A 27,484-nucleotide genomic window follows, 5' to 3' on the forward strand; every position below is an offset into this window, starting at 1 on the left:
TATGAAATTATGGATGTTATGTCTGTAAAGTTATAAATGTTAAGTTAATGATATTTTCACAAATTTTACTATACAACTTATATTTTTACTTATTGATCGTTATAAAATAAAAAATAAAAAATAAAATATAGAAAAAAACAATGAAATGATTGATATTTGAAAGGGACTGTAAATAAATAATAAAAGGACAAAGATTAAAAAAAAATAACAACCAATAAATGAAAAAATAAACACAATGCTTATAAAAAAATTTATTATATCATGAATAAAAATTGAACACTTACAAAAATTTTGATGATGAATTTTTTATTTCAATTTCATGGCATATGCTCTTTTCTTTTGGGGTGTTAGAACTTAAAAGTAAATGTATTACTAATAAGCTTTTATATTTAAAGGACGTTAGTTAATTTGCATTCTTCATAGGATGTTTTTATTATAATTATATATAACACAGAATTTAACTAATTTATGTCCTAAAAGCATAGAATAAGATTATTATTATTAATAAAAATATTTAAATTTTTTAAATAAATATATTAAAAATTAACATTTTTTATATTTTTAATTTATAACATATACTCTCAAAACACAAAATAGATAAATCCTAGAACACATCCTATAAATGAATCACCACATTTAAAGCGTATGAACGTTTCCATATTAAATGTAATTACCAAAATAATCAATTACAGTTATGTGCGTAAAAGAAACAAAATAAGTGATACTGAATCAACATTAATAAAATAAATTAAAAAATAGAAAATTTAGATAAATTTTAACTAACTTTCATTGGTTACCAAATATTTCTCATTATTTAATTAGGAGTTGAGAACATGTCACATGATGCATTAGAATTGTGTATGGCAGCCAAACACTACACTGTGCATGTATGTTAACCAATCCCACATAAATGTGCATTTTATGCCAACTTCTATATATGCTTTGATGTAGTTCTTTACTGCAATCAAATTTTGAAGGGGGAAAAGATAAATTAAAGAAGAGAGAGATCACAGGATTTTCTCAATCTCTTCTTCCTAAATACTAGAGTGCGAATAGAATGAAAGAAAATATCTATCTATCTTTGAGCCATTAAGATTAATTATTATAATTTGCAAACAATAAACAAACTTTCTACGATAATGACGTGCATATGTATATCAAATGTTTCATAATCAGTTCAATGAGCGAGGTTGAATTTTTTTCCATGCTATCTTTTAATCTAACAGGTCAAAAAATAATTCGTTATGTTTTAAAATTTTATTTAAAAATTAAATTTTATTAGTCAATAAAATTATTATATATAAAATATAATTTAAATTTCTAAAATTTATTTAAATAAATTAATAAACTAATTTTTAGACCAACTCAGAATTTTGGTACCTTAATATCATAACAACATTTAGACAAAATACATTATTTATGTATTTTAACACAACCGTACCCTTCAATTATATTATATTATATATACATAACTGAATGACGGCATGAAAACAACTATATATATAAAAAAATTACTATTTATATATTAAAATTAATTATTATATATATATAATTTAATTTATTTTTAATATATTTTAATATATTAATAATTAATTTTAATATATACCTAACATGAGTAATATATAATAGTTTTAAGCAATCTGATATCGGAGAATGTGACATAATACATGATGACCTTTGGTTGAAATTAAAGTTTATATATATGTGTGTGGGTGTGATGAAGAGAGAAAAATGAATTAAAATTAGAAATAATAGATGGAAGTTGATGATAAATCATGGGCTCACGGAGTGGCAGGGGCGGGCCATAAGGAGGTTGTTTGGGAGTGAGGCGTATTTAGTGAGGGATTTTTGTTTGTATTGAAAACAAAGATACTGAGGTTAGGTTAGGTTTGCATTAAGCACCTTTATTCTTGTTTACCACTAATCCAAATTAAATGCTTTCTTTTTATATAATTATTTATTTATTTATTCTGTTGTTAGGGTTTGGGTAGTGGGCCATGGACTCCATGTGCCAGCATGTGCTGTGTCTTTCTCTTAAAGGCCCACCACTACTCTCTCTTTCTACCACGCACATAAATTCCCCTTCCCTTCACATTCTCTCTTCTCTCATCTTCCAAACAATTTTCACCAAAACTTAAGGTACGTACTATAATCTTAGATTATTGTTCAACCTAGCTGGATCCAGATTAATTAATTGTTTAATTTGATTTACAGAATGCGTAATCAAAGGTCGGTGAAGCAGGAATTCCTGCGGAAATGGATAACAGGTCTTAGAAGATACAGCTGTGATGAGAAGAAGAACATGAGCTTCTTGGAGAGAAAGAAAGCCATAAAGCTCTCTGCAGATATAGCCATGGCTTCCACCAGGGACAAAACCACACGCTGGAGCCAGGCTCTGATTGCCAACGCTTCCAGTTCCGGAGACACGTTAACAGGATCCTCAAAGAACAATAGCAGCAGAAGCAGAAAGAAGATGTTGATGATGAGAAGGAGAAGGCCGAAGGTGAAGAGCGCGAAGAAGGAGATGTCAGCGAGTTGCATCGCCAAGAGGTTGGCGGAGAAGAGAACAAGAAAGCTGAAGAATCTGTTGCCAGGTGGAGAATCGATTGATGAGGGGTGTTTGGTTGAAGAAACCCTAGATTACATAGAATCACTCAGAGCTCAAATTGAAGTTATGAGATACCTTGTCACTGCATCACAACTCATCATAAATCCATATCCTTGATTATTATTATCCTCCATTAATGCCTTTATTATTTATTATATCCTGTTTTTATTATTTTTATTTTTTTATTTCTCGCTTCTTCATATACTTCATTATTTCTCTTTGCAAGCTAGAGGCCAAAGAGAAAAAGAGGCGCTCCCATATATACATTAAAGCACTGTACAGAGGAAAACATATATAAATATCATATCATATGCTATGTAAGTCAATTGAATTAAGCTTCTCTTTTCTTTAATTTCTTTCTTTTTTCATGATATGTATATATATTTCATGAAACTAAAGCGAGCAATAATGTATGCGTTTAAATCCAAAAGGTTTATGCATGTGTGCTATGTGTATTTTATATTTATCTCGTTAAGATCAGATGATCCAAAAAGAACACATATCTATGAAGAGAGAAAAATAATTTGTAGTGATAAATCAATATCTTATTATGCCATGTGGAGTATTAATTGTCCAGGCTGTGATAGCTGATTTTAGCCAAGAAACGGATGAAGATTTTGCATTATTGAGGCAAATATAAGAGAAGAGGATGTTAATAACATGCATATGTTTAACTAACGCAAGACCAAATTGCATTATGACAAGGACTAATTAACAAAAAACTCTACATGATTTCTTTTTCTTGTTTAATCTCGATTAGGCCTGCTCTTAAATACTATACATGTGTATTTATGCATTACATACTTTTCGAAAAATTATGAACACACACATGGAATTTATTTATAACAATTGGGTGAAGTTTTGAACTTGAAGTAGAAAATAATTTTCAGCTTAATTATTATAGGCAAATTTATGTGACCAATTAATCTTTCTACATTCACTAGTAATGTACTCTAAGCTATATTAAAATGAGGAATTTGTAATATAAATGAAATTTATTGACAACATATACTTTTTGATCGAGATATATATAGAAGTATTTTCTGACCATGTGAACCTTGATATGGAGCATCAGCTTATGAATCCATTAAATAGCCCAGACAAAGGCTCAACAATCATCATCACCGGTCCTTTTTAAATTGAAATGCAATGAGATGATAAAGGCTTCTAATAATTATTCCTCACTTTTTACTTTACAAGAATGCGCCTTAAGTAATTAATAACGGAACACCTTAATTTCTTAATGTTGTACGCGTGATAAAACGTGTTATCATCTCTTTTAATTGCCAGTAACATTCTAGTGATTATGATGCATCAAGGTTGTTTTAAAATTGGATTGAACTTGAATACATCAAAAGTAGTAACAACAACAATAATAATAATAAAGTTTTTTTTTCCGGCGCCGGTGGATGGGGGTGGTGGTGTTTGATTGGTTAGAAACATCTAAAAAGTATTTACTAATTAAAGCTTACTGAAAATAACGACGAATGGTTTAGTGATTGAAGAGTTATATACATATGGAAAAGTATAAGGTACCAACATATTATATCTGTCAACTTATTGCTAACAATAATTAATTATTATATTTTAAATACATATATAAAGATATACATCTAGAAAATATATTTATAAAGACACTTTTATTAAGCACAGCTATAAAAAAGATATTTTTATTAGACACATCTATAAAGACACTTTCATTAAATACAATTATAAATAGAAGTTGGCAAAAATGTTGTTGGTAACATAGCGGGATTATATGCCAAGAAGCAATAGCTCAAATGGCATAGTCTCCCCATACTCAATTAAGAGATTGCGGGTTCGAGTCTTCATATCTTCGGTAAAAAAAAAAACATAGCGGGATTATATACATATATAGTCTTTCATGCATGAGGTGGTGAAATTCTCCGGTACTAATTCTTTGAAGAAAAAAAAAAAGAGTAAATAAAGTTTGGTGGTGCATACAAATTAAAATATGCATAATCTCTATGAAATACCGACTTGACTGCACTTCACTAGTTATTAGAGATCAGATGTGTATGCATGCCTTATTTAGGGTTACCCGCAGCTCATAAGAGGATTGAAGTGTTTATAGGTTGGATGATCAAATTTAAACTAGTTAAGGTATAAAAATTGAAGTGTAAGTTAGTACTACTACTTGTTTGATTATAAATAACTAAATAAGTTTTCTCACCACAATAACTTTTAAAAATAATATAAACCATTACAACTACCTTTTTAATCTTCACTTATAGCCATTATTCATTCAAATACTTGTAATTTGTAAACTTCCCATCAGTATATAATTACAGTTTACTTCATATTAAACAAATATGAGATGTAAGAAGTATATATGTTTTATAAAACATATACCAATATATTAAAATTAGCTACATGTATAAATTTATTTATTTATTTATTTATTTATATTATATTTTAACATATATTTTATACTAATAATTAATTTTAGTAGATAATTTTAGTATATAATTTTAATGTTTTATATATGAATTATCTTTGATAGATATAATCAACTTATACAATTTACTTGCACATTGACCATATATGCTTCATATTGCATGTCCCATTTTACATAACTTATCCTACTTAGTCAATTTAGTTGAGTCATATATATGTACGAGATATATCAAAAGTAAGGGATATACATATTTTAAAGGTTTAACTATTCTACTAATATTTATAGTTTTATTAAATTTTTAATTAAGTTTTTATACTTTATTTTTTTTAATTGAATTTTTATATTATATTAAATTTTGTAACTAAATTCCTGTCGTGACAAAAATATTAGAATTAACATATTTTATTAAACAAAAAGAATATACTTAACATTTGATTGAAAATTTATATAGTTTAATAAAATATTCCATTAATTCCAATATTTTTATCACGGTATAAATTTTGTTACAAAATCTAATATGATATAAAGATTCAATTAAAAAATATATATATAAAGACGTAATTGAAAATTTGGTGAAACTATAAGGACCGACAGAATATTTAAACCTATTTTAAAAAGAGAAGTACTTCTTATATATTCAAGTACTACTATACAAATCACTTTTAGCAATTATTTATTTTATTTTTAATAATTATATATTTAACAGCAATTGGATATTAATCTTCTTATATTTTGTTGGTAAAAAAATTTAATACAACCACCGTTAAATATTTTTTTAATAGCAGTAAAAAGACTGTCATAATATATAATAATAATAATAATAACTATATAATTGCCACAAAAATACAAGTTATATAAAACATATAATGGTTATTATGTTATTACCATTAAAAATTTGTGGTTAAAAGTAATTTTTGTGATAGTAAAGGAGCAGCATATTGATATATATTTTTTTATGTTTGGTGAAAAATACTATTGGTATGCTTATAACTAAGAATAAAAATGATATTTTAAAATAGAATTTAGCACTAATATATATATTTTTTTACCTAAAATACAGTTATATTATTGATTATAATACAATTCTCTTGCACTTTCGAAACATTTAAGAATTTTTCATAATAAAATATTTAAATGTAAATGCGAAAACGAAAGGGAACCTTTTGTCTTCAACTGCAATAAGGTGATAATGTGAACCAGCCAAAACCCTTGACTCGACCCCACTCTATCTAACTAAACTCTTGGTGCTTCATAGACTTTTCTCTTCCATTATCCGTGAAAAATGATATGCTTATTGCTTAACAGAAAAGATTATCCATTTATCCTTGTTTGCAAATCTACGGAAAAAAAAAAATAAGGTATGGTATGCCATTTCAGTATTTTTTTTGGTATGCCAGAATTTTTCTTTTGGGTCTGGTATTGGGCCAGAGGAACCGGCCCACACCGAAAAACAAAAACAACCCTTCCTCACCCAAGATTATACCCCAATGCTACAAACATTCCCTGCTTTCAAATTAATACTCACCCATGACCAAGAGTAAGAAATTTTTATTTTTGCTTACCCATGGTATTTCCTAACCCAACAGAGGACTAATCCGTTGCAAATCGAAATTCTATTTAAAGATTGTTATATGTACAAAGTGGGATTCGAATCTCTCATGCCTGCTTAATCGGAGTGAACCAAGGGTAAGAAATTAATACACACCTAATAACATTTATATACTACCTAACCCCTGTAGCAATAAAACAATACGCTATTGAGGATTTAGGATGAATAACACTTGCAATTTGCAAGCCTGTTCGGTTAGCCCATGATGTGTCAACAAAAAGGGCGGAGAGTGATCCTCTAAAGCATGACACAGTAACATTTTAATGGCCCAAATTATGGCCCAACAAAAAGCGCTTTAGGCTAGGTCTTGGGCCCTCTGATCCTATTATTCCAAGGGACCACTGCTTTCCATTTTTTTGCATCTATTCAAAGAAACAGAGATAATAATAGGATAAATATCTATTTTATATGTATATTAAAATCAGTTATTAAAGTTAATTATTAATATAAAATATATATTAAAATATAAATATATATTAAAAATAAATTAAACTCTAATTTTAATAATTAATTTTAATGTACCCAGACAAAAGCGGGTGCATTCCACTAAGACCACCAAAGATTCCCGATTTTTGAGTGTTTTCGCAAGGAACATATATGTGTGGTGCACCTCAAACAAAGTCATAATATGATTAGCTAGTTGATTATTTAATTTGTTTTTGGCGGGATATGATTTGAACAAAACTGAGTCGAAGCACCGTGATGCTTCTAATTAATAATGTGATTCATGTGAGAGATTTTATTTTATTGTTTTGCATATACAAATATCCTCCTATTAGTTATTCCTCTATATACCGACACCTAGTTGAAGGCTACACTGTTCTCCTAAGAGTCACGTCGAACATATACAGGCTGAAAATCTTGTTTGACAAAGACCTAATGTGTACATATATTACCTCAAATTAAAAAGTTTCTATATACATTAACTTTCACTTTTTCCGTATCTGATTAACTTGCAAACATTATTATTGTCGTATTATGATATCCCTATCACATGCAACTATTTCTCATATCTATTATTAATTTTTCTTTCCTCCTACCTCTGGATTTAGTCGCTGCCTTGTCTGTGGGGTTCATCGTTCGGATTTCACAAAATAGAATAGCAACACCCTTTCAGTTTCGCCAAGGACGTGGTCTCCTCCGATCCATACGAATATATATAAATGGACCACACATATATAATTATATATTACTATGACGGCATAGAGAGAAGAGAAGGATTAGAATTTATGGTTCTTAAAATTAATATATATATAAAATAAACGTATTTTGTCATTTTTTATAATAAAGGTGTTGTAGTTATTTTCTATAAACAAAAATATTAATTTAGATCAGTTCAAGATTTAGTTTATCGATTTTTTGGCCAAATGGATTTGTCTAATCCAATTTTGACAAAAATAACACGATTTAATCAGTTATTTGTATTAAATTTTAATTACTAGAAAACATCTTTAAAAAAAAGATGTTTTAGACGTCTTTATTTGAGTAGCTCCCATTAAATTAAAGTCTTATATATACTTTCTTTATCAGAAAATAAATAAATTAATTGATTCTTATTAACTATCAATATACTAAGATGACAAATAAATCCCTAAAAAATTATATTTTAGATAAATTAGTCCCTAATAAAAATACTAATAAAGTCCTATAGAATAATAAATATAAATAAAGTAATTTAAATTCAGATCTTTTACTCTAATTACAAGATCTAGTTTAAAAATAATATGTTTGAGAATTTTATTAATATATTTTTTTTATAGATTAATTTATCCAAAATGTAAATTCTTAAAGATTTATTTACCACTTTATAATTGACTAAAAGAAAGTTACGTTATTCAATAGTTAATATTAGATAAATGTTTCGGAACCAATTTTTGCTATTTTTTTAAAATTTTTTTGTTTATTTTAAATTCTAAATCCTAAATCATAAATTTTAAAATATAAATTATAAAATTTAAATTATAAATGTTAAAAAAAAATTAAAAAAAAGTAATTAATATTAATTAACTAAAAATTAATTCTTTATATTTTTAAATACTAATACATAATAAATTAATTTTTATATTGTTAAAAACAAGAGAATAATCTGAAGAGTGTATTATTTAGGTTGTTATTAAAGGTACAATGTACAAGAGTATATATAAATGCTAGAAGAATCAAAGCAATAAAAACACAAAATCCTACAATAAATACACAGATATGCTATATAAATATAAGTGATACTAATGGATCCTAATTATACTCTAACATCCCCCGCAAACTCAAGTGGGAGCTCAATATACTATCTTGAGTTTGGATATTAGAGTTCGAAAACGAGTAGGATGATGAGCCTTCATGAAGATATCTGCAGTCTAATCCGGAGTTCCAACAGCTATGAGATGAACAACATCAATAAGTAGACATTGACGAACAAAGTGACAATCAATCTCAATGTGTTTGGTGCGTTCATAAAAAACATCATTATGAAAAATTTGAATAGCACTGCGATTGTCACAAAAAACATCAGTCGGGGACGACCGAGGAGCACCCAAGTCTTTGAGAAGCCAACGAATCGAGACAACCTCAGTAGTGGTGTCAGCGAAAGCATGATATTCAGCTTCTGTGCTTGAGCGAGCAGTGAACGTTTTCTTCTTTGCTTGCCAAGAAATGAGAGAGTCACCAAGAAACAAACAATAACCAGTAGTAGAATGACAATCAATGGGATCACCAGCCCAATCAACATCTAAGTATGCCTGAAGGGATAAAGATGAATGAGCAGATGAAATGAAGTCCATGAAACAGAGTGCCTTTGATATAGCGAAGAATGCGAAGAACGGCCGCAAAGTGAGTAGTACGAGGAGCTGATAAGAACTGACTAAGAACATGAACTGGATAGGCGATGTCTGGATGTGTGATAGTCAAGTAGATGAGACCTCCAATTAACTGTCGATAAAGAGTAGAATTATCCAAAACAGTGCTATCCATAGGAGTAAATCAAACATTAGGCTCAAGGGGAGCAGACTCAGTGCGACTATCTGTAATCCTGACTAAGGACGCATATTTCCAAAGGAGCTGTGGGAAAGACGGTGATGCCAAAAGTGAAGGGTAGATGGAGAAGAAGTAGTACAGAGAGTTGGCACAAGAGGAATATGACGATTCTCAAGTTCAAACAACCTTCCAACCTTACATCCAGTCCCGATGATTTGTCCCGTCCGATGATCCTATACACAACAACCAGAAATAAAAAAAAATTGACATCAAAATCGAGATCAACAAGTTGACCAACATAAATAAGATTGAAGTTCAATTTGGGAATATAATAAGTATCAGGAAGATTAAGAGTTGATCGAAAAATAGAACCCTTGTGTGTCGCATGCAAAAGGGAACCATTAGCAGTATTGACATTTGGTGCATTTTGTAGTAGTAGACAAAAACGAGAAAAGATGATGCAAAGGAGACATGTGATTAAAGCAACCAGAGTCAAAATACCATTTAGAATTACCTGGAGGAGTCAAAAAAGTAGCAGGAGTATTACCAAAAAGGGAGAGAAGATGCTTAAGAAGAGACGCAATATCAAATAGAGAGACAGGAGACGGGTTAAGAGGAATAGAGGTGGTAGATTCAATAGTAGCAGCAACAGCAGAAGCAGACACATTCTTGGAGAAGTTGGGATGAGAATGATACTTGAGATGATCAGGACGTGGTAGGCGAGTAGGACATGTAGTAATAAAATGTCATGAAAGCTTGCAGTAATGGAAGAACAGTTGTGGACAATTGTAGCCAGTGTGACTTTTCTATTGACATTTGCGACATTCAACAGAATTTACTCTTTCTGTCTGTGGCAGCAAAAACATCTGATTTTTTCATAATAGAGATACAAAGATTAAAGAGAGGAGAGAAAACTACAAATTTGGGGCCGGAAATGAGAAAACAGCGGCAGAATCGGAAAGAGCTCTCAAAAAATCCTAGGGAGGGTCCCACTGTCTGCCACATCAGCAGAAAAGGTCGACACGTGGCGACAGTTGAGTGGATAAGGGAGCCACGTCAATGCTGAGTCAGCGAGGGTGGCACGCGGGTCACGAAGCGGTCCGAGTCGGGTGGGAGGGTCGACACGTGGCGACAGTTGAGTGGAGAAGGGAGCCACGTCAACACTGAGTCCGCGAGGGTGGCACGCGGGTCACGAAGCGGTCCGGGTCGGATTGAGTCACGGTTTGACTTGCAGGTCACTAGGAGGCGCTGCTTCTGCGACACGTGACACACTCTGGACCGTAGTTGATCGTTGCTGGAGATCGAATGGTGCTGGAGACGTTTGGAGAAGAAAAACGGTGGAAACGGGCAGCAATCTTGCGGCGACGTGTCCGGCTGTTGCTGGCGACAGGGCTGGGCTTGTTGAACTCGCGGCGACAAGACGAAGACGGTGGTAACGATGATGACAAACCAAAGCATCGGAAAAAGATTGAAAAACGAGACCAAAAAATATTGCCGGAAGAGAAAAACAAGGGACTATGAACGAATATTCATAGAAAAAAAACACATATGCTATTGATACCATATTAGAAATAAGAGAATAATCTAAAAATTATATTATTTAGATTGTTGTTAAAAGTACAATGTACAAAGGTATATATATGCTAAAAAAATCAAAACAATAAAAATATAAAATCTTACAATAAATACGTTGATATACTATATAAATATAAGTGATACTAGCTGATCCTAATTATACTCTATCATATATTAACAAATTAAATAACATATAAAATATAAAATTCCAATACATATTGTGTTTATTAATTGGTGTTTGCTACGGTACGATGATAAATTCATATGTAAACCCCGGTTAAATTAGTAGATAATTAGTTAATAAATTATTTTTTAATAAGGAGGATTAGCAATGCGAATATTATATCAAAATAGGGTAGAGCTCATCGAAACGAGAATTTTGACACTAATTTTGAAGAAAACGGTCCAAGAATGGACCGAAAGGACCGAACCGGTTGAACCGGACCCGAACCGGGCTGTCGGTTCAACCGGACCAGCCCATTAAAAAGAGCCACGGGCTCATTTTCTCTTCATTTCCCTCAGCGACGCAGCAAGCCTCCCAGGGAAGAGAAGAAGAGAAATTCGTTTACGTGAAATTCAATTTCCCGTAACTCCTCCGTTCGAGCTCCGATCGCCGCACCGTTTGCGGCCACGCGTTCACCACGTCGAGCTCTACATTTCTACCGGAACAATTTCATAGGTAACTTGCTATTTCACTCTCAGCTTCATCTTCCCCCAATTTTCGAATTTTAAGTGGGAATATTGAATTTCTTTGATTTCTGATGTTTTAGGATCCAATTAGCTTGAGAGAAACGTTCACTCTTGCTTATGTGAAGCTTGGGTAAGGTGAGGATATGATAATTCTATTTTAATTTCATTAAATTTGAGCTTTGAGTATTAAATTGGGTATATATGTATTATGAATGTGTATTAGGTTGAAAATAAATAATTGGAGCTTGAAATTGTGAATACTGGAACTTGGAGGAAGCGGATTAGTTGAGTTTTGAGGGGCTGTTTTGGTTTTGAATAAATAGCTTTGGTCGTTACGTGGAAATCGGCTAAGGTATGGTTTAGGTTTCTTGCATTTAATATATAATGTTCTGTGAAAACTTAGGCTAGATGACCATTGGATAAGTTGGAATGCAGGTGTATGTTTAATGTTTAGTAATTTATCGATGAATATATTTGGTTGAAGTTTATTGGATAATTAGTTTTTAATTTTGGATGGTGAATGTTGTTATGTTAATTTGGAGAGAATTATGGTTGAATGTTATTGTTGATTAACTAATGATTTGGTGAATTATTGATTTGAGGTATAACTATTGTGGAGGTTGTTGTGATAATGAGGTATTTTGTGTTAAAAGCCTAGGATTTGTGAACTATGATCCTTAGTTGAATTTTGGTTGTTGGATTTGAATATTGTATGAGTTTAATTGTTGATTTGAAGTAGATTTATTGTGGTGATTGTTATGATGATGAGGAAGGGTATGTTGAATTGAAAAGAAAGCAGGTTTGGACCCGAAAAGGGTGGCAAAGTCCGAGTTTTAGAGGAGATGCTGCCGAAATTTTATAAAAAAATTAGAGATTTTATTTAGATGATTATTTAAAAGAGATTTAGATTTAAGGGTTATATGGTTTGATTTTGAGTTATTAAGATAGTGAGTATGTTTTAAGTTTGAAGTTTGATTCTTAGAAAAGAATGAATTATGCTTTGAATTGAAACTATTGATGGATGGAATGGGAGGTGATATAATGAAGGATAAGGATTGAATATGTTTAATGTATGATGATGAATGAGATGCAATTGGGAATGATGTGGATGTTGATGAATTATAATTGAATTATTTATATGGCTTATGAATTTGAATAATCTGAGATACGAGATTCCCTGGATTAAGTGCCGTGGCTTGCCACCACGTGTACCAGGTTGAAAACTCGATACTCTGTTGACCCTACAACGTAAGTGTGACCGGGCACTATATAAATTCCCGGGAATGTTACCCCCATTGAGCAATATTGATTATTTGAGAAAAATCTATGCATAGACTCTTGGGGATGCACGTCGGGGGACAGTCTAAGGACAATTCAGACTTGTCGGGTTGGCTGGATAACCGACAGATGAGCCTCATCAGCCATAGGACAGGCATGCATCATATGCATATTACTTGAATTACTTGCTTGTGCTCTAATTGGGTGTGTCTATCTGTATTTGCCATGCTAAATGTGTATTTGTTACCTGCAGTAGTTGTAACTTTCTTGTGTTTGCCTTTATCTGTTTATTTGTCTGTGAAAATGCATGATGGAATTGGAGGTATGGAGGAATGGCAGTATAGGACTTAGATTTAAGGTTAAGTTAAGTTAGGATTAAATATTTCTAGGAAACCACCTTTTATGGCTTCTGTTTAATACTTTAAGCTCTACAATCTGAGTGTCGGCGTTCTAGGATTGCCTCTGGCATTCCCAGGACCTTATATATTATGTGTGTGGCACCTTTACCATACTGAGAACCTCCGGTTCTCATTCCATACTATGTTGTTAATTTTCAGATGCAGGTCGAGAGGCATCTCGTTAGGCGTCTGGACTCTTGAAGCGGAGTAGTTACTGGGATATTTTGTTATGCTATGATGTATATATATGTACTTAGTTTTCTCTCCGCATGACTTATTCTTTTTGATCCTCTTAGAGGTTTATGGAGAGGCAGGATTGTGTATATGTACTTTTGGGTTTTGGATATGTATGTATATATATGTGTAAATATTCTCCGGCCAGTCTTGACTTCGCAGGCTGAGTTAGGAGCTTGATATTTTGTATCTTTGGCACTCTATTCCTACTTCTGTTATCTTATGTTTGACAGTTACAGTTTTCTTATCATGCAAGTTAACTCGTTCCTTGAGCGTTGCGCTTTTATCTCGCGATTTTTATTTTCCCTATCCTTCAAGGCTCCTAGCATATTATAACCCTTCTGCTATTATATGTACTTATTTTATTTTAGAGGTCGTAATACCACATCACCTTTGTTTTACGACTTAAGCGTAAAGCTTTGTGTGGTAGGGTGTTACATTAATGGTATCAGAGCAGTTCGTTCCTATAGAGCCTGAAAGACGGACTGATTGTGCTTCTGTGCATTCTCTGTATATGTGTTTATGTGCTATTAGGATATCTGATTGATATATATGGCATAAACGTTTGTGAGCATGCATTTGGAACTTAAAGCATTAGACCTGCGATATTGAGACTGATCAACTTAATATCACTTGTTTGGTGTGTATAGGGACCAGATGTCGACTCGCGGACGCGGTCGCGGGCGAGGTAGAGGTAGGGCAGGCACCGTTACTCCTGTACCCACAGGGACTGATCCAGTAGACTTTATGGCTGCCTTGGGAAATATGGCTGCAGCTATGCAGGCAACAGCTGAGGCACTGGGTAATCAGATAAATCAGGGTAATCATGGGAACAATAATGATGAGGACGGTCCTATGACACTTGCTACATTTCTGAAAGTTCGCCCTCCGACTTTTAGGGGAACCTCAAATCCAACTGATGCAGATAATTGGATTCAGGCTATGGAAAGGGCGTTACAGGCACAACAGGTTCCTGAAGAGCAATGGGTTGAATTTGGGACTTATCAGTTGCAAGGTGAAGCTCAGTATTGGTGGCAGGGAACACGACGTATCCTGCAGCCTGATGGTGCTGCGATTCCTTGGGAGGTTTTCCGGACAGAGTTCTATAAGAAATACTTTCCTAATTCAGCTAGAAATGCCAAGGAACTTGAATTAATGCAGTTAAAGCAGGGACAAATGACTGTTGCTGAGTATACCAGCAAATTTGAGGAGTTATGTCGCTTTTCTCGTATCTGTCAAGGTGCGCCTGAAGATTTTGCTGAATGGAAGTGTATTAAATATGAGGGAGGTCTTCGGAGCGATATTCTGAGCTTCGTTGCCCCAATGGAGATCAGGGTATTTTCTGAATTGGTGAATAAGAGTAGGGTGGCTGAGGATTGTGTGAGGAAGGCGGCAGCAGAGAAAGGGAGTTTGAGGATGCCTTTTCAGAGGCCTTCAGGGAGGAACTTTGCTCCGAGAGGTAGGAATTTCAAACGTGGAGGTTTTGTTTCGCAGCAGACTCAGGGTCAAGGTAATTACAGAAGGCCGAATATTACTGCTAATCAAGGAAAAAGGTTTGGGAAGCAGCCACAGCAGGATCTGAATTGTCAGAAGTGTGGAAAATATCATCCTGGAGTTCCGTGTAGATTAGGACTTGGAGTGTGCTATTCCTGTGGACATCCCGGGCATATAGCCAGTAATTGCCCTGAGAAGAAGAAGTATGAGACTGGTAGGGTGCAACAGCCGGGGAGAGTATACACTACTTCTACCATTGGTGCTGAGGGATCTGAGACACTTATTAGAGGTAATTGTGAAATGGCTGGTAAAATCTTAAATGCTTTATTTGATTCAGGAGCAAGTCATTCATTTATTGCATTTGAAAAGGCCCATGAATTAAGATTGAGAATGGTGGTCTTAGGTTATGATTTGAAAGTATATAATGCTACTCATGAAGCTATGGTGACTAGGATAGAATGTCCACAAGTTCCCTTTCGAGTACAACAGCGTGAATTTGTGCATGATTTGATTTGTTTGCCTATGACTGGTCTTGATCTCATTTTGGAATTGGATTGGTTATCCAAGAATCATGTTTTGCTTGATTGTTCTGAGAAGTCAGTACAGTTTATGCCAGAAGGGTCAGAAGCACCGGTTGTGGTGAATAGTTACTATTTGAACTCTATGATAGTAAACTGTTCTGGAACCGAATGTCAGGGTATTATGTTATTAACTGCGGGAGTATCAGGTGATGATCAGAGTTTAGAGCAAATTCCGGTTGTATGTGAATTTCCAAATGTGTTTCCGGATGATATTAATGAATTCCCACCTAACCGAGAGGTTGAATTTGCAATTGAGTTGGTACCTGGATCCGGTCCAATTTCAATTACTCCTTATAGGATGTCGCCTTTAGAAATGGCTGAACTGAAAGCTCAGCTGGAAGATCTGTTGGGTAAGCATTTTATCCGACCAAGTGTTTCTCCGTGGGGAGCGCCAGTGTTACTGGTAAAGAAGAAGGATGGGAGTATGCGGCTGTGTGTCGATTATCGGCAATTGAATAAGATCACTGTGAAGAATAAATATCCGTTGCCTAGAATCGATGATCTAATGGATCAGCTACAGGGTGCCAGTGTGTTTTCTAAGATTGACCTGCGATCCGGATATCATCAGATAAGGGTTAGAGACGAGGATATTCCGAAAACTGCTTTCAGAACCCGTTATGGTCATTATGAGTATACAGTGATGTCTTTCGGGTTAACTAATGCCCCGGCAGTATTTATGGATTATATGAACAGGATTTTTCGACCGTATCTGGACAAGTTTGTTATTGTCTTCATTGATGACATTCTTGTTTATTCTAAGACTGAAGAGGAACATGCTGATCATTTGCGAACTGTGCTGCAAATTCTGAGAGACAGGAAGTTATATGCTAAGCTATCTAAATGTGAGTTCTGGAAGAGTGAAGTGAAGTTTCTTGGCCACGTGGTGAGTAAGCAGGGGGTAGCTGTGGATCCTGCTAAGGTGGAAGCAGTGATGAATTGGGAGCGACCAACTTCAGTGACAGAGATCAGGAGTTTCTTAGGTTTGGCAGGGTATTATCGCAGATTCATTAAGGGATTTTCACAGCTCGCCTTACCTTTAACTAAGTTGACTAGGAAGGATACACCTTTTATCTGGACTCCGGAATGTGAAGAGAGTTTCCAGGCATTGAAGCACAGGTTGACTACTGCACCTGTATTGGTATTACCTGAACCAAGTGAATCGTTTGAAGTGTATTGTGATGCATCTCTGAAAGGGTTGGGGTGTGTTTTGATGCAGCACCAGAATGTTGTAGCATACGCCTCACGGCAGTTAAGGCCGCATGAGATGAACTACCCGACACATGATTTAGAACTTGCTGCTGTTGTGTTTGCTTTAAAGATTTGGAGGCACTACCTCTATGGCGTTAAGTTTCATGTTTTCTCAGACCATAAGAGTTTGAAGTATCTTTTTGAGCAGAAAGAGTTGAATATGCGTCAGAGGAGGTGGATGGAGCTTCTGAAAGATTATGATTTTGAATTGAATTATCATCCAGGAAAAGCGAACGTTGTGGCGGACGCTTTGAGTCGGAAGTCTTTATATGCAGCTTGGATGATGCTACGGGAGGAAGAGTTACTAAAGGCATTTCAAGGTTTGAATTTGGGAGTTAGAGAAGAATTTGGAATTTTGTGTTTGAGTCAGTTACAGATTTCAAGTGATTTTAAATCAGAACTTCTGAAGGCTCATCAAGATAGTGAAGCGTTACGTAAGGTATTACCAGCAGTTGAACAGGGAAAACAGTGGAGAATGTCAAAAGGTCAGGATGGTTTATGGAGGTTCAAGAACCGGATTATTGTGCCTGATGTTGGAGACCTACGACAAAGTATCTTGAAGGAAGCTCACAAGAGCGGGTTTTCAATTCACCCAGGGAGCACTAAAATGTATCAGGATCTGAAAGCGATGTTCTGGTGGCCAGGTATGAAGAATGATGTGGCATTGCATGTATCTAAATGTTTAACGTGTCAGAAGGTTAAGATTGAGCATCAGAGACCATCAGGGACCCTTCAGCCTTTGGAGATTCCACAATGGAAATGGGAGAGTATCGCAATGGATTTTGTGATAGGTTTGCCTAGAACCCGATCTGGTTGTGACGCTATTTGGGTGGTTGTGGATCGACTGACAAAATCAGCTCACTTTCTTCCTATCCGAATAAGTTGCACAATGGAGGAATTGGCTCGAATGTATATCAAAGAGATTGTCAGGTTGCATGGTGTGCCTTCTACTATCATATCTGACAGAGATCCTCGTTTCACATCAAGGTTCTGGGGAGCTTTTCAGCGTGCATTTGGGACTCAGTTAAGCTTGAGTACTGCGTATCACCCTCAGACAGATGGTCAGTCAGAAAGAACTATTCAGACCTTGGAAGATATGCTAAGAGCTTGTGTTTTGGACCAACCGGCGAGCTGGGACCGGTATATGCCATTAGTAGAGTTTGCTTATAATAATAGCTATCATGCGAGCATCGGAATGGCTCCATATGAGGCTCTGTATGGCAGGAAATGTCAATCTCCATTGTGTTGGTATGAAACTGGAGAAAGGAGTTTATTAGGGCCTGAGATGATAGCCGAAACGACTGAGCAGATAAAGAAGATTCGTAGTCGAATGCTTATAGCCCAAAGCCGCCAAAAGAGCTATGCTGACCAGAGGCGAAAGCCTTTGGAGTTCGAAGAAGGAGAACATGTCTTTTTGAAAGTTACACCAACCACTGGAGTGGGAAGAGCTATTAAGACCAAGAAACTGAATCCCCGTTATATTGGACCGTTTGAGATTCTGAAAAGAATTGGACCAGTGGCTTATAGAATTGCCTTACCGCCATACCTTTCGAATTTGCACGATGTGTTCCATGTGTCACAGCTTCGGAAGTATAATCCTGACGCAAGTCATGTTCTAGAACCAGAACCAATCCAAGTGAGAGAAGATCTAACACTCCCAGTAATTCCGGTGAGGATTGATGACACCAGTGTTAAACGATTACGAGGAAGGGAAGTATCATTGGTAAAAGTAGCTTGGAGACGAGCTGGTATCGAGGAACATACCTGGGAACTCGAATCAGATATGCGAAAGGACTATCCACATCTCTTTTCAGGTAACTATATTTGAATTTTGAGGGCAAAATTCTTTATTAGGTGGGTAGAATGTAAACCCCGGTTAAATTAGTAGATAATTAGTTAATAAATTATTTTTTAATAAGGAGGATTAGCAATGCGAATATTATATCAAAATAGGGTAGAGCTCATCGAAACGAGAATTTTGACACTAATTTTGAAGAAAACGGTCCAAGAATGGACCGAAAGGACCGAACCGGTTGAACCGGACCCGAACCGGGCTGTCGGTTCAACCGGACCAGCCCATTAAAAAGAGCCACGGGCTCATTTTCTCTTCATTTCCCTCAGCGACGCAGCAAGCCTCCCAGGGAAGAGAAGAAGAGAAATTCGTTTACGTGAAATTCAATTTCCCGTAACTCCTCCGTTCGAGCTCCGATCGCCGCACCGTTTGCGGCCACGCGTTCACCACGTCGAGCTCTACATTTCTACCGGAACAATTTCATAGGTAACTTGCTATTTCACTCTCAGCTTCATCTTCCCCCAATTTTCGAATTTTAAGTGGGAATATTGAATTTCTTTGATTTCTGATGTTTTAGGATCCAATTAGCTTGAGAGAAACGTTCACTCTTGCTTATGTGAAGCTTGGGTAAGGTGAGGATATGATAATTCTATTTTAATTTCATTAAATTTGAGCTTTGAGTATTAAATTGGGTATATATGTATTATGAATGTGTATTAGGTTGAAAATAAATAATTGGAGCTTGAAATTGTGAATACTGGAACTTGGAGGAAGCGGATTAGTTGAGTTTTGAGGGGCTGTTTTGGTTTTGAATAAATAGCTTTGGTCGTTACGTGGAAATCGGCTAAGGTATGGTTTAGGTTTCTTGCATTTAATATATAATGTTCTGTGAAAACTTAGGCTAGATGACCATTGGATAAGTTGGAATGCAGGTGTATGTTTAATGTTTAGTAATTTATCGATGAATATATTTGGTTGAAGTTTATTGGATAATTAGTTTTTAATTTTGGATGGTGAATGTTGTTATGTTAATTTGGAGAGAATTATGGTTGAATGTTATTGTTGATTAACTAATGATTTGGTGAATTATTGATTTGAGGTATAACTATTGTGGAGGTTGTTGTGATAATGAGGTATTTTGTGTTAAAAGCCTAGGATTTGTGAACTATGATCCTTAGTTGAATTTTGGTTGTTGGATTTGAATATTGTATGAGTTTAATTGTTGATTTGAAGTAGATTTATTGTGGTGATTGTTATGATGATGAGGAAGGGTATGTTGAATTGAAAAGAAAGCAGGTTTGGACCCGAAAAGGGTGGCAAAGTCCGAGTTTTAGAGGAGATGCTGCCGAAATTTTATAAAAAAATTAGAGATTTTATTTAGATGATTATTTAAAAGAGATTTAGATTTAAGGGTTATATGGTTTGATTTTGAGTTATTAAGATAGTGAGTATGTTTTAAGTTTGAAGTTTGATTCTTAGAAAAGAATGAATTATGCTTTGAATTGAAACTATTGATGGATGGAATGGGAGGTGATATAATGAAGGATAAGGATTGAATATGTTTAATGTATGATGATGAATGAGATGCAATTGGGAATGATGTGGATGTTGATGAATTATAATTGAATTATTTATATGGCTTATGAATTTGAATAATCTGAGATACGAGATTCCCTGGATTAAGTGCCGTGGCTTGCCACCACGTGTACCAGGTTGAAAACTCGATACTCTGTTGACCCTACAACGTAAGTGTAACCGGGCACTATATAAATTCCCGGGAATGTTACCCCCATTGAGCAATATTGATTATTTGAGAAAAATCTATGCATAGACTCTTGGGGATGCACGTCGGGGGACAGTCTAAGGACAATTCAGACTTGTCGGGTTGGCTGGATAACCGACAGATGAGCCTCATCAGCCATAGGACAGGCATGCATCATATGCATATTACTTGAATTACTTGCTTGTGCTCTAATTGGGTGTGTCTATCTGTATTTGCCATGCTAAATGTGTATTTGTTACCTGCAGTAGTTGTAACTTTCTTGTGTTTGCCTTTATCTGTTTATTTGTCTGTGAAAATGCATGATGGAATTGGAGGTATGGAGGAATGGAAGTATAGGACTTAGATTTAAGGTTAAGTTAAGTTAGGATTAAATATTTCTAGGAAACCACCTTTTATGGCTTCTGTTTAATACTTTAAGCTCTACAATCTGAGTGTCGGCGTTCTAGGATTGCCTCTGGCATTCCCAGGACCTTATATATTATGTGTGTGGCACCTTTACCATACTGAGAACCTCCGGTTCTCATTCCATACTATGTTGTTAATTTTCAGATGCAGGTCGAGAGGCATCTCGTTAGGCGTCTGGACTCTTGAAGCGGAGTAGTTACTGGGATATTTTGTTATGCTATGATGTATATATATGTACTTAGTTTTCTCTCCGCATGACTTATTCTTTTTGATCCTCTTAGAGGTTTATGGAGAGGCAGGATTGTGTATATGTACTTTTGGGTTTTGGATATGTATGTATATATATGTGTAAATATTCTCCGGCCAGTCTTGACTTCGCAGGCTGAGTTAGGAGCTTGATATTTTGTATCTTTGGCACTCTATTCCTACTTCTGTTATCTTATGTTTGACAGTTACAGTTTTCTTAGCATGCAAGTTAACTCGTTCCTTGAGCGTTGCGCTTTTATCTCGCGATTTTTATTTTCCCTATCCTTCAAGGCTCCTAGCATATTATAACCCTTCTGCTATTATATGTACTTATTTTATTTTAGAGGTCGTAATACCACATCACCTTTGTTTTACGACTTAAGCGTAAAGCTTTGTGTGGTAGGGTGTTACATCATACGTACCGATATGTTTAAAATATGGACAAATAATAACAAGTTACGTGGAATTTATTTTCCACATCAACATTTAATTTTTGTTTTTTTTTAAATATATATTATATCACCACTTTTAGTAATACACCCATTTAATTAAATAAAAATAAAAAATATTTTTTATTTAATTTTATAAAAAGTCTTAAACATTCTTCTTTTATTTGATTAGACAAAAATATCCTTTTAAATTAACGAAATTTTAGAATTCAATTAATCCTAATTTTATAATTTCAAATAATTTAAACAACAAAACAAAAACATATTAAAAAACAAAAAATCAAAATTTCTTCATCTTCTCCAATTTCTCTAATCATTCGTGCCCCCTCTAAGCAAAACATATAAAAAAAAAAAATCCATCGCTCTTCGTCTTCTCCAATTACCCCTCTAAAGCAAAGTAGTGAAGTCCCAAACCAAAACCCTAGGTTCTTTGCCGCCGCCGTCTCGTCAATGTAAGCAATTCTGTCGTCGTCTCTGTCAACTACCGTCGTTCACCGGAGCACCGCTTTTCCTGCGCCTACGAGGACGGCTGGACCGCCCTGGAGTGGGTCAGATCGAGAAAATGGCTCCGGAGCGGAAGATCCGAATCGGAATCGGAATCAAAAGTTAATATATACATGGCGGTGACAGTTCAGGTGGAAACATAGTTCACCACGTGGCAGTGAGAGCGGCGGAGGCGGGAATCGAAGTTCTCGGTAACATCCTTCTTCATCCACTGTTCGGTAGAGAGAAGAGGACTGAGTCAGAGATAAGGCTTGATGAAAAGTATTTCGTAAAGCTTCAAGATCGAGATTGGTATTGGCGGGCTTTTCTTCCTGAAGGAGAAGATAGAGACCACCCTGCTTGTAACCCGTTTGAGCCAAGGGGTTTTGGTTGGACATTTTCAAGGCAGCGGCAAAGAACTTAGGGTTTTGGTTTGAGATTTTCACTGCTTTGCTTCAGAGGAGTAATTGGAGAAGATGAAGAACGATTGATTTTTTTTTCTTTGATATGTTTTGCTCAGAGGAGGCACGGATGATTAGAGAAATTGGAGAAGACGAAGAAATTTTGATTTTTTATTTTTTTAATATGTTTTTGTTTTGTTATTTAAATTATTTGAAACTATAAAATTAGGATTAATTGAATTCTAAAATTTCGTTAATTTAAAAGGATACTTTTGTCTAATCAAATAAAAGAAAGATGTTTAAGATTTTTTATAAAATTAAATAAAAAATATTTTTTTATTTTTATTTAATTAAATGGGTGTATTAGTAAAAGTGGTGATATAATATATATTTAAAAAAACAAAAATTAAACGTTGATGTGGAAAATAAATTCCACATAAATTGTTATTATTTGTCCATATTTTAAACGTATCGATACTTATAAATTTATCATCATACCGTAACAAACACCTTATTAATTTATCCCTCTTACCTCAAAGTTAGTGACACGGCAGATGTTATTGAATAAATTAATGGGAAAGTATGAGGAGCATACAATGTGTACAATAAAAGTTTAGGGAGTATTAGAGATATAATCATTAGTGTTACCTTTTTTTATTAGTTGACGCTTTTGGGATGAGTGGTATCATGACATGGTATTAGAGCGCTAGATTCGAAAAGTTAAGAGTTCGATCCTTAGTGAACCCCAAAATCAATTTAAGCTTTTGGTAAGATATTTATTATCGCTAGTATTCGGATGGTTATTCTAGATAATATGGGGGATATTCATTTTGTAACTCAATAACTCATTATACACATTGTACAAATAGTCCATTATCTCTCTAGCGGAATCCTAAATTAATATAGCACAGTCATTATATACACACTAAATACACAAATAGTATACATAGGTACCCACCTTATAAAACTAACCAACTATAATTGAAATAATATAATCTTTTTATGAGATTTTGAATTTGAATTTCTCTTAACTTTAAAAAAAAAAATAATTACACACTCTATGAAACTAATTAAACCATATATATGGTCTCATCTTGATTATGGGAGATAATGACGAATACAAAAAATTTTAATAGTTAGAACAAAATATATAACATGTTAATAATTTTTAAAAAAAATATTATATGTATATAAAAAATTAAATATTAAATTATTTATTATATATTTATGTATAAATATATATTGTTTAATTTATTTTTATATATATTTTATATAGATAATTATTTTTATGTATATGTAACATAATTATTGTTATAATTATATTTTATTATTATAAAATATGATTAATTTTAAAATATTTAATTAAAAAATTAAAATACTAAAATAATAATTTAAATAATAACATATAATTTATAATTCTATTTCTTAGGTTTCATATTTCTAAAAGATTATTGAATAATCTTTTTTTGATAATGCAATCGAAAAATCTCTCATTTTATATGTCACTAAACACTCATTTAAAACTTTATCTCACATATAATTAACTCTTAATGATATATTGATAATTAAAAAAATTCTTTTAATTAATACATATTACGAAAAAAATAATTTCAAAAGAAAAATTACGAATAGATAAATAATATTTTTTTACATTAATTTAAAAAATATTTAATTTTGAGAATTAATTATTATAATAAACATCTAATATAAAATTCTTAAATTGATCATTAAATATTAAAATAAAATTGAGTAAGAAATTATTATAAAATCAAATTTAATAATTTGAAACAAATAAATATTATTGATGTATATTAGTCATTAAAATTCTAAACAATATTGTAGTGCTCTACACGGCTACACAAATACAAATAGAACGGTCCCTGATTGGAGCGTGTTTGTTTTTTGTTTCCAAAAGTAGTATTGTGCACGAAAATAAAGAAGAAAAAAAATATAGATGCAAGCGAAGGTTGCCAAGTTGGGCATGTGGTTGTTTGTTTTCTGTAAATGCTTTGGGAGAGTGGGAGGAAATTGGAATCCTTCAACTTCCACATTTCATGGCCCGACGATGCATGGTGTAGTTTTCCTACACACTTGTCTATTCCATGAATTATACGCAAGACAAAGTACTTAGGTAGGCTTTACTATATCTGTATAGGTATAAGAATTCATACTTTTGAATTTAGCTATATCACTGCATACTTTTTATAAAAGAAAAAATATTCATAATATCCTTAAAGACACTAAATAGCGAAATTATTTTTACTTTTTATAGGTCGATCAAATATATTCTTTTTTAGTCTCTCCAGCTAATTTTTATTGATGGATGGTCAAACAATCTTTTTGTGTCCTCTTAATAATATAAATAGTCTTAATAATACAAAAAAAATTTTTTTATCTCCCTACGCAGACACACTCTCATTTTTATGCTTGTTTTTAAAATATTTGTTCATTTTACTTTAAGATATAATTTGAACATTGTTTAATTGATTAAAAATTTAAATAATATTTAATTAAATATTTTAGCCAATATTTATTGAATTATTTTATTATAAAATATTTAGTTGATGATTATTTTTATTTAGTGGACTTAGCAGTCGGACCGCCAATCAGCCATTAAACAAAATGGAGTAGAAATTCGAGACCACCTTAGTAGATGAGTTAGGTTGGAGTAGTCCGCCAACTATCGAGTTTTTGGAGGGGTGGGGCGGGCTAGCCTGCATGCAACCCGTACATTGAAGGCTATATAGACGACGACAACAACAATAAAAATATATTATATGCATATTTTTTTTAGTCTTTTTTATTTAGTTTTAAACTTTCACTATTTATCTTTTTAATTTATATTTTCACTTCTCTTTTTTTAAATATTTATTACATATAATTTGGAGAAAATATTATGTTATGATTAATAATTAGAATCAAGATTCAATTATTTCAAAAAAAGTAAAGTATTGTTTTGTCCCCAACTTTAAATAAATTTTTTTATATTAACTTATAACTTTAAGTGTAAAATTATAAAAAAAATAAATTTATTTAGAATAAAAGTAATGTGATTAAGTGTAATTTACTTATATGTGATTAAAAAATAATTGAATACTATGTATAGTAAAAAATTGATATTATTGAAGGATAAAACTAAAATTTATTTCTATGTATCATTTTTGTCCCCAACGTTTTCGTCCTATTTAAGTCCCTAACGTTTCAAAATCGTCTCAATTTTGTCCCGCCGTTAATTCTTTTAACGGATACCTAACGGCAGGACAATATTGAGTCAATTTTGAAACGTTAAGGACTTAAATAGGACGATTGAAACGTTAGGGACAAATTTGAGACTTACCCCAAACGTTGGAGACAAAAACGATACTTTATTCTTTCAAAAAATTAATTTTATAACTATCACTATAAATTTTTTATACTAATATCTAATTATACTTTTATTATAGAAAAAGATATATTATTTTTAAATAATAAACATGAACATTAATTATTTTATTTGTGTAACAAACTTAATACTTGATCAAATATAAAAGTATATACATTAAATTCTTTTAAATTTTAGATAATAAATGTTAAAATTAATTATTATTAAAAAAATAAATTCTAAAAATAATAACTAAAAAATTTTATTATTTTTTTATTTACGTAAATCTTAATTTTTTTATTATTCGATAGAAATTTTTGTCCTTGATAATCTTTTTATAAATTTTTTATCATAATTTTATAATATTAAAATAAAATCACATCATTTTAAAAGATTTATATTCTTATAATGTTTGTACGGAGAAAGAGACTGGTTCATAGCATCTAATACAATGTACAAGAGCGTTTGCTAGTGACATGAACCTAATCAGCATGCATCCCTATGAAAGGTCTTATATATACCAAAATAATTGCCATAAAATAAATAAGATTATTAGCTTTATATAATCTTAGCTTTCTAATAAGAACATAAAAAGCTAATGTATGTTCATCGGTTTTATTTACTTATTTAATAAATTTAGAAAGCTACGCATGGATGCTAATGAAACGCTTCATTAATCTAATGAGAAATAAAAGGGTTTAAACACAATGATGGTTAGCTTATCAAGTTGCATTAATTAATGTGAATAATAATCATGCATGTCTAGCTCCTTTCCATGATCACAACAATACTTAATTGGCCCATAAGCTAATAAGCATGGTAGGTATATAATGCATTCTATTTTGTTATTCTGAATGCGTGTTAATGTGGTGGACCTTGTGAAAAGCAATTGGTCCTCTGGCAAGTTGCTTTTAGTTGTTATCATATGAAAAATGCATCATGCATAGCCTTAAGTAGATAGCTGTAGTCTCTGATATTTGGCTTTCGTTTAAAGATCCCAAAAGAAAAAGGGTATGCCATCCACATTGTTCTATTATGGCTATGCATGTGTGCATGTTAGTCGAATCTTGCGGGCTTGTCTCTTAAAACCTAATTTTGTTAGGCCCCTTGGGTTTATCAACTTAGCAACTTAACATATACTAAAGATATATATACAATCATGAAAAAGTGTAAAGCCCTTTCTGCATGTAATATACTAATAATATCTATCGTACTCTTCTCAGAAACTTTTCACTGTTACATGTGTTATTGTTTCCTCAAAGTGAAAGGATTTATTGACATTTTAACTTATTTATGTCTTGTTTCTTTTCATTAGTTTTTTTCATAAAGATATTTTCCAGAATTGAAGGTGAAAATTGTAGTTTTTTTTTTTAAGAGAAATCCGTTAACTATTTAATGAAGAAAATAGTTAATTAAATAATAAAGATATATTTAAAATATCATCGAGAAATAATATTATTGAA

At 32.9% G+C, this 27,484-nt stretch overlaps 2 protein-coding genes across 2 annotated transcripts; both read left to right on the forward strand.

Moving 5' to 3' along the window:
- The first annotated feature begins 2,015 nt into the window (after positions 1 to 2,015).
- On the forward strand, positions 2,016 to 3,074 carry P1R1 (transcription factor). The gene is made up of 2 exons (XM_016345200.3): positions 2,016 to 2,139; positions 2,215 to 3,074. Exon 2 carries the CDS (start codon positions 2,216 to 2,218, stop codon positions 2,723 to 2,725), a length of 510 nt encoding a protein of 169 aa, XP_016200686.1. The 5' UTR covers positions 2,016 to 2,139; position 2,215; the 3' UTR covers positions 2,726 to 3,074.
- An 11,361-nt stretch (positions 3,075 to 14,435) lies between these two features.
- Positions 14,436 to 21,550, forward strand: LOC148578882 (uncharacterized). Its single transcript, XM_088500174.1, has 2 exons — positions 14,436 to 15,561; positions 21,226 to 21,550. Exons 1-2 carry the CDS (start codon positions 14,436 to 14,438, stop codon positions 21,249 to 21,251), a joined length of 1,152 nt encoding a protein of 383 aa, XP_088356300.1. The 3' UTR covers positions 21,252 to 21,550.
- The last annotated feature ends 5,934 nt before the right edge of the window (positions 21,551 to 27,484 follow it).

Source organism: Arachis ipaensis, chromosome B1 (assembly GCF_059453495.1).
Source record: "Arachis ipaensis isolate K30076 ecotype BB chromosome B1, ASM5945349v1, whole genome shotgun sequence".
Lineage (NCBI taxonomy): Eukaryota > Viridiplantae > Streptophyta > Magnoliopsida > Fabales > Fabaceae > Arachis > Arachis ipaensis.

What these genes read in the sequence shown, in the direction of transcription:
- P1R1 (XM_016345200.3), top strand. Translation starts at nt 2,216, where the DNA reads ATGCGTAATCAAAGGTCGGTGAAGCAGGAATTCCTGCGGAAATGGATA.
- LOC148578882 (XM_088500174.1), top strand. Translation starts at nt 14,436, where the DNA reads ATGTCGACTCGCGGACGCGGTCGCGGGCGAGGTAGAGGTAGGGCAGGC. An exon ending in ATCTGAGACACTTATTAGAG is followed by an intron (nt 15,562 to 21,225) that starts GTAATTGTGAAA and finishes GTTAATTTTCAG; the next exon opens with ATGCAGGTCGAGAGGCATCT.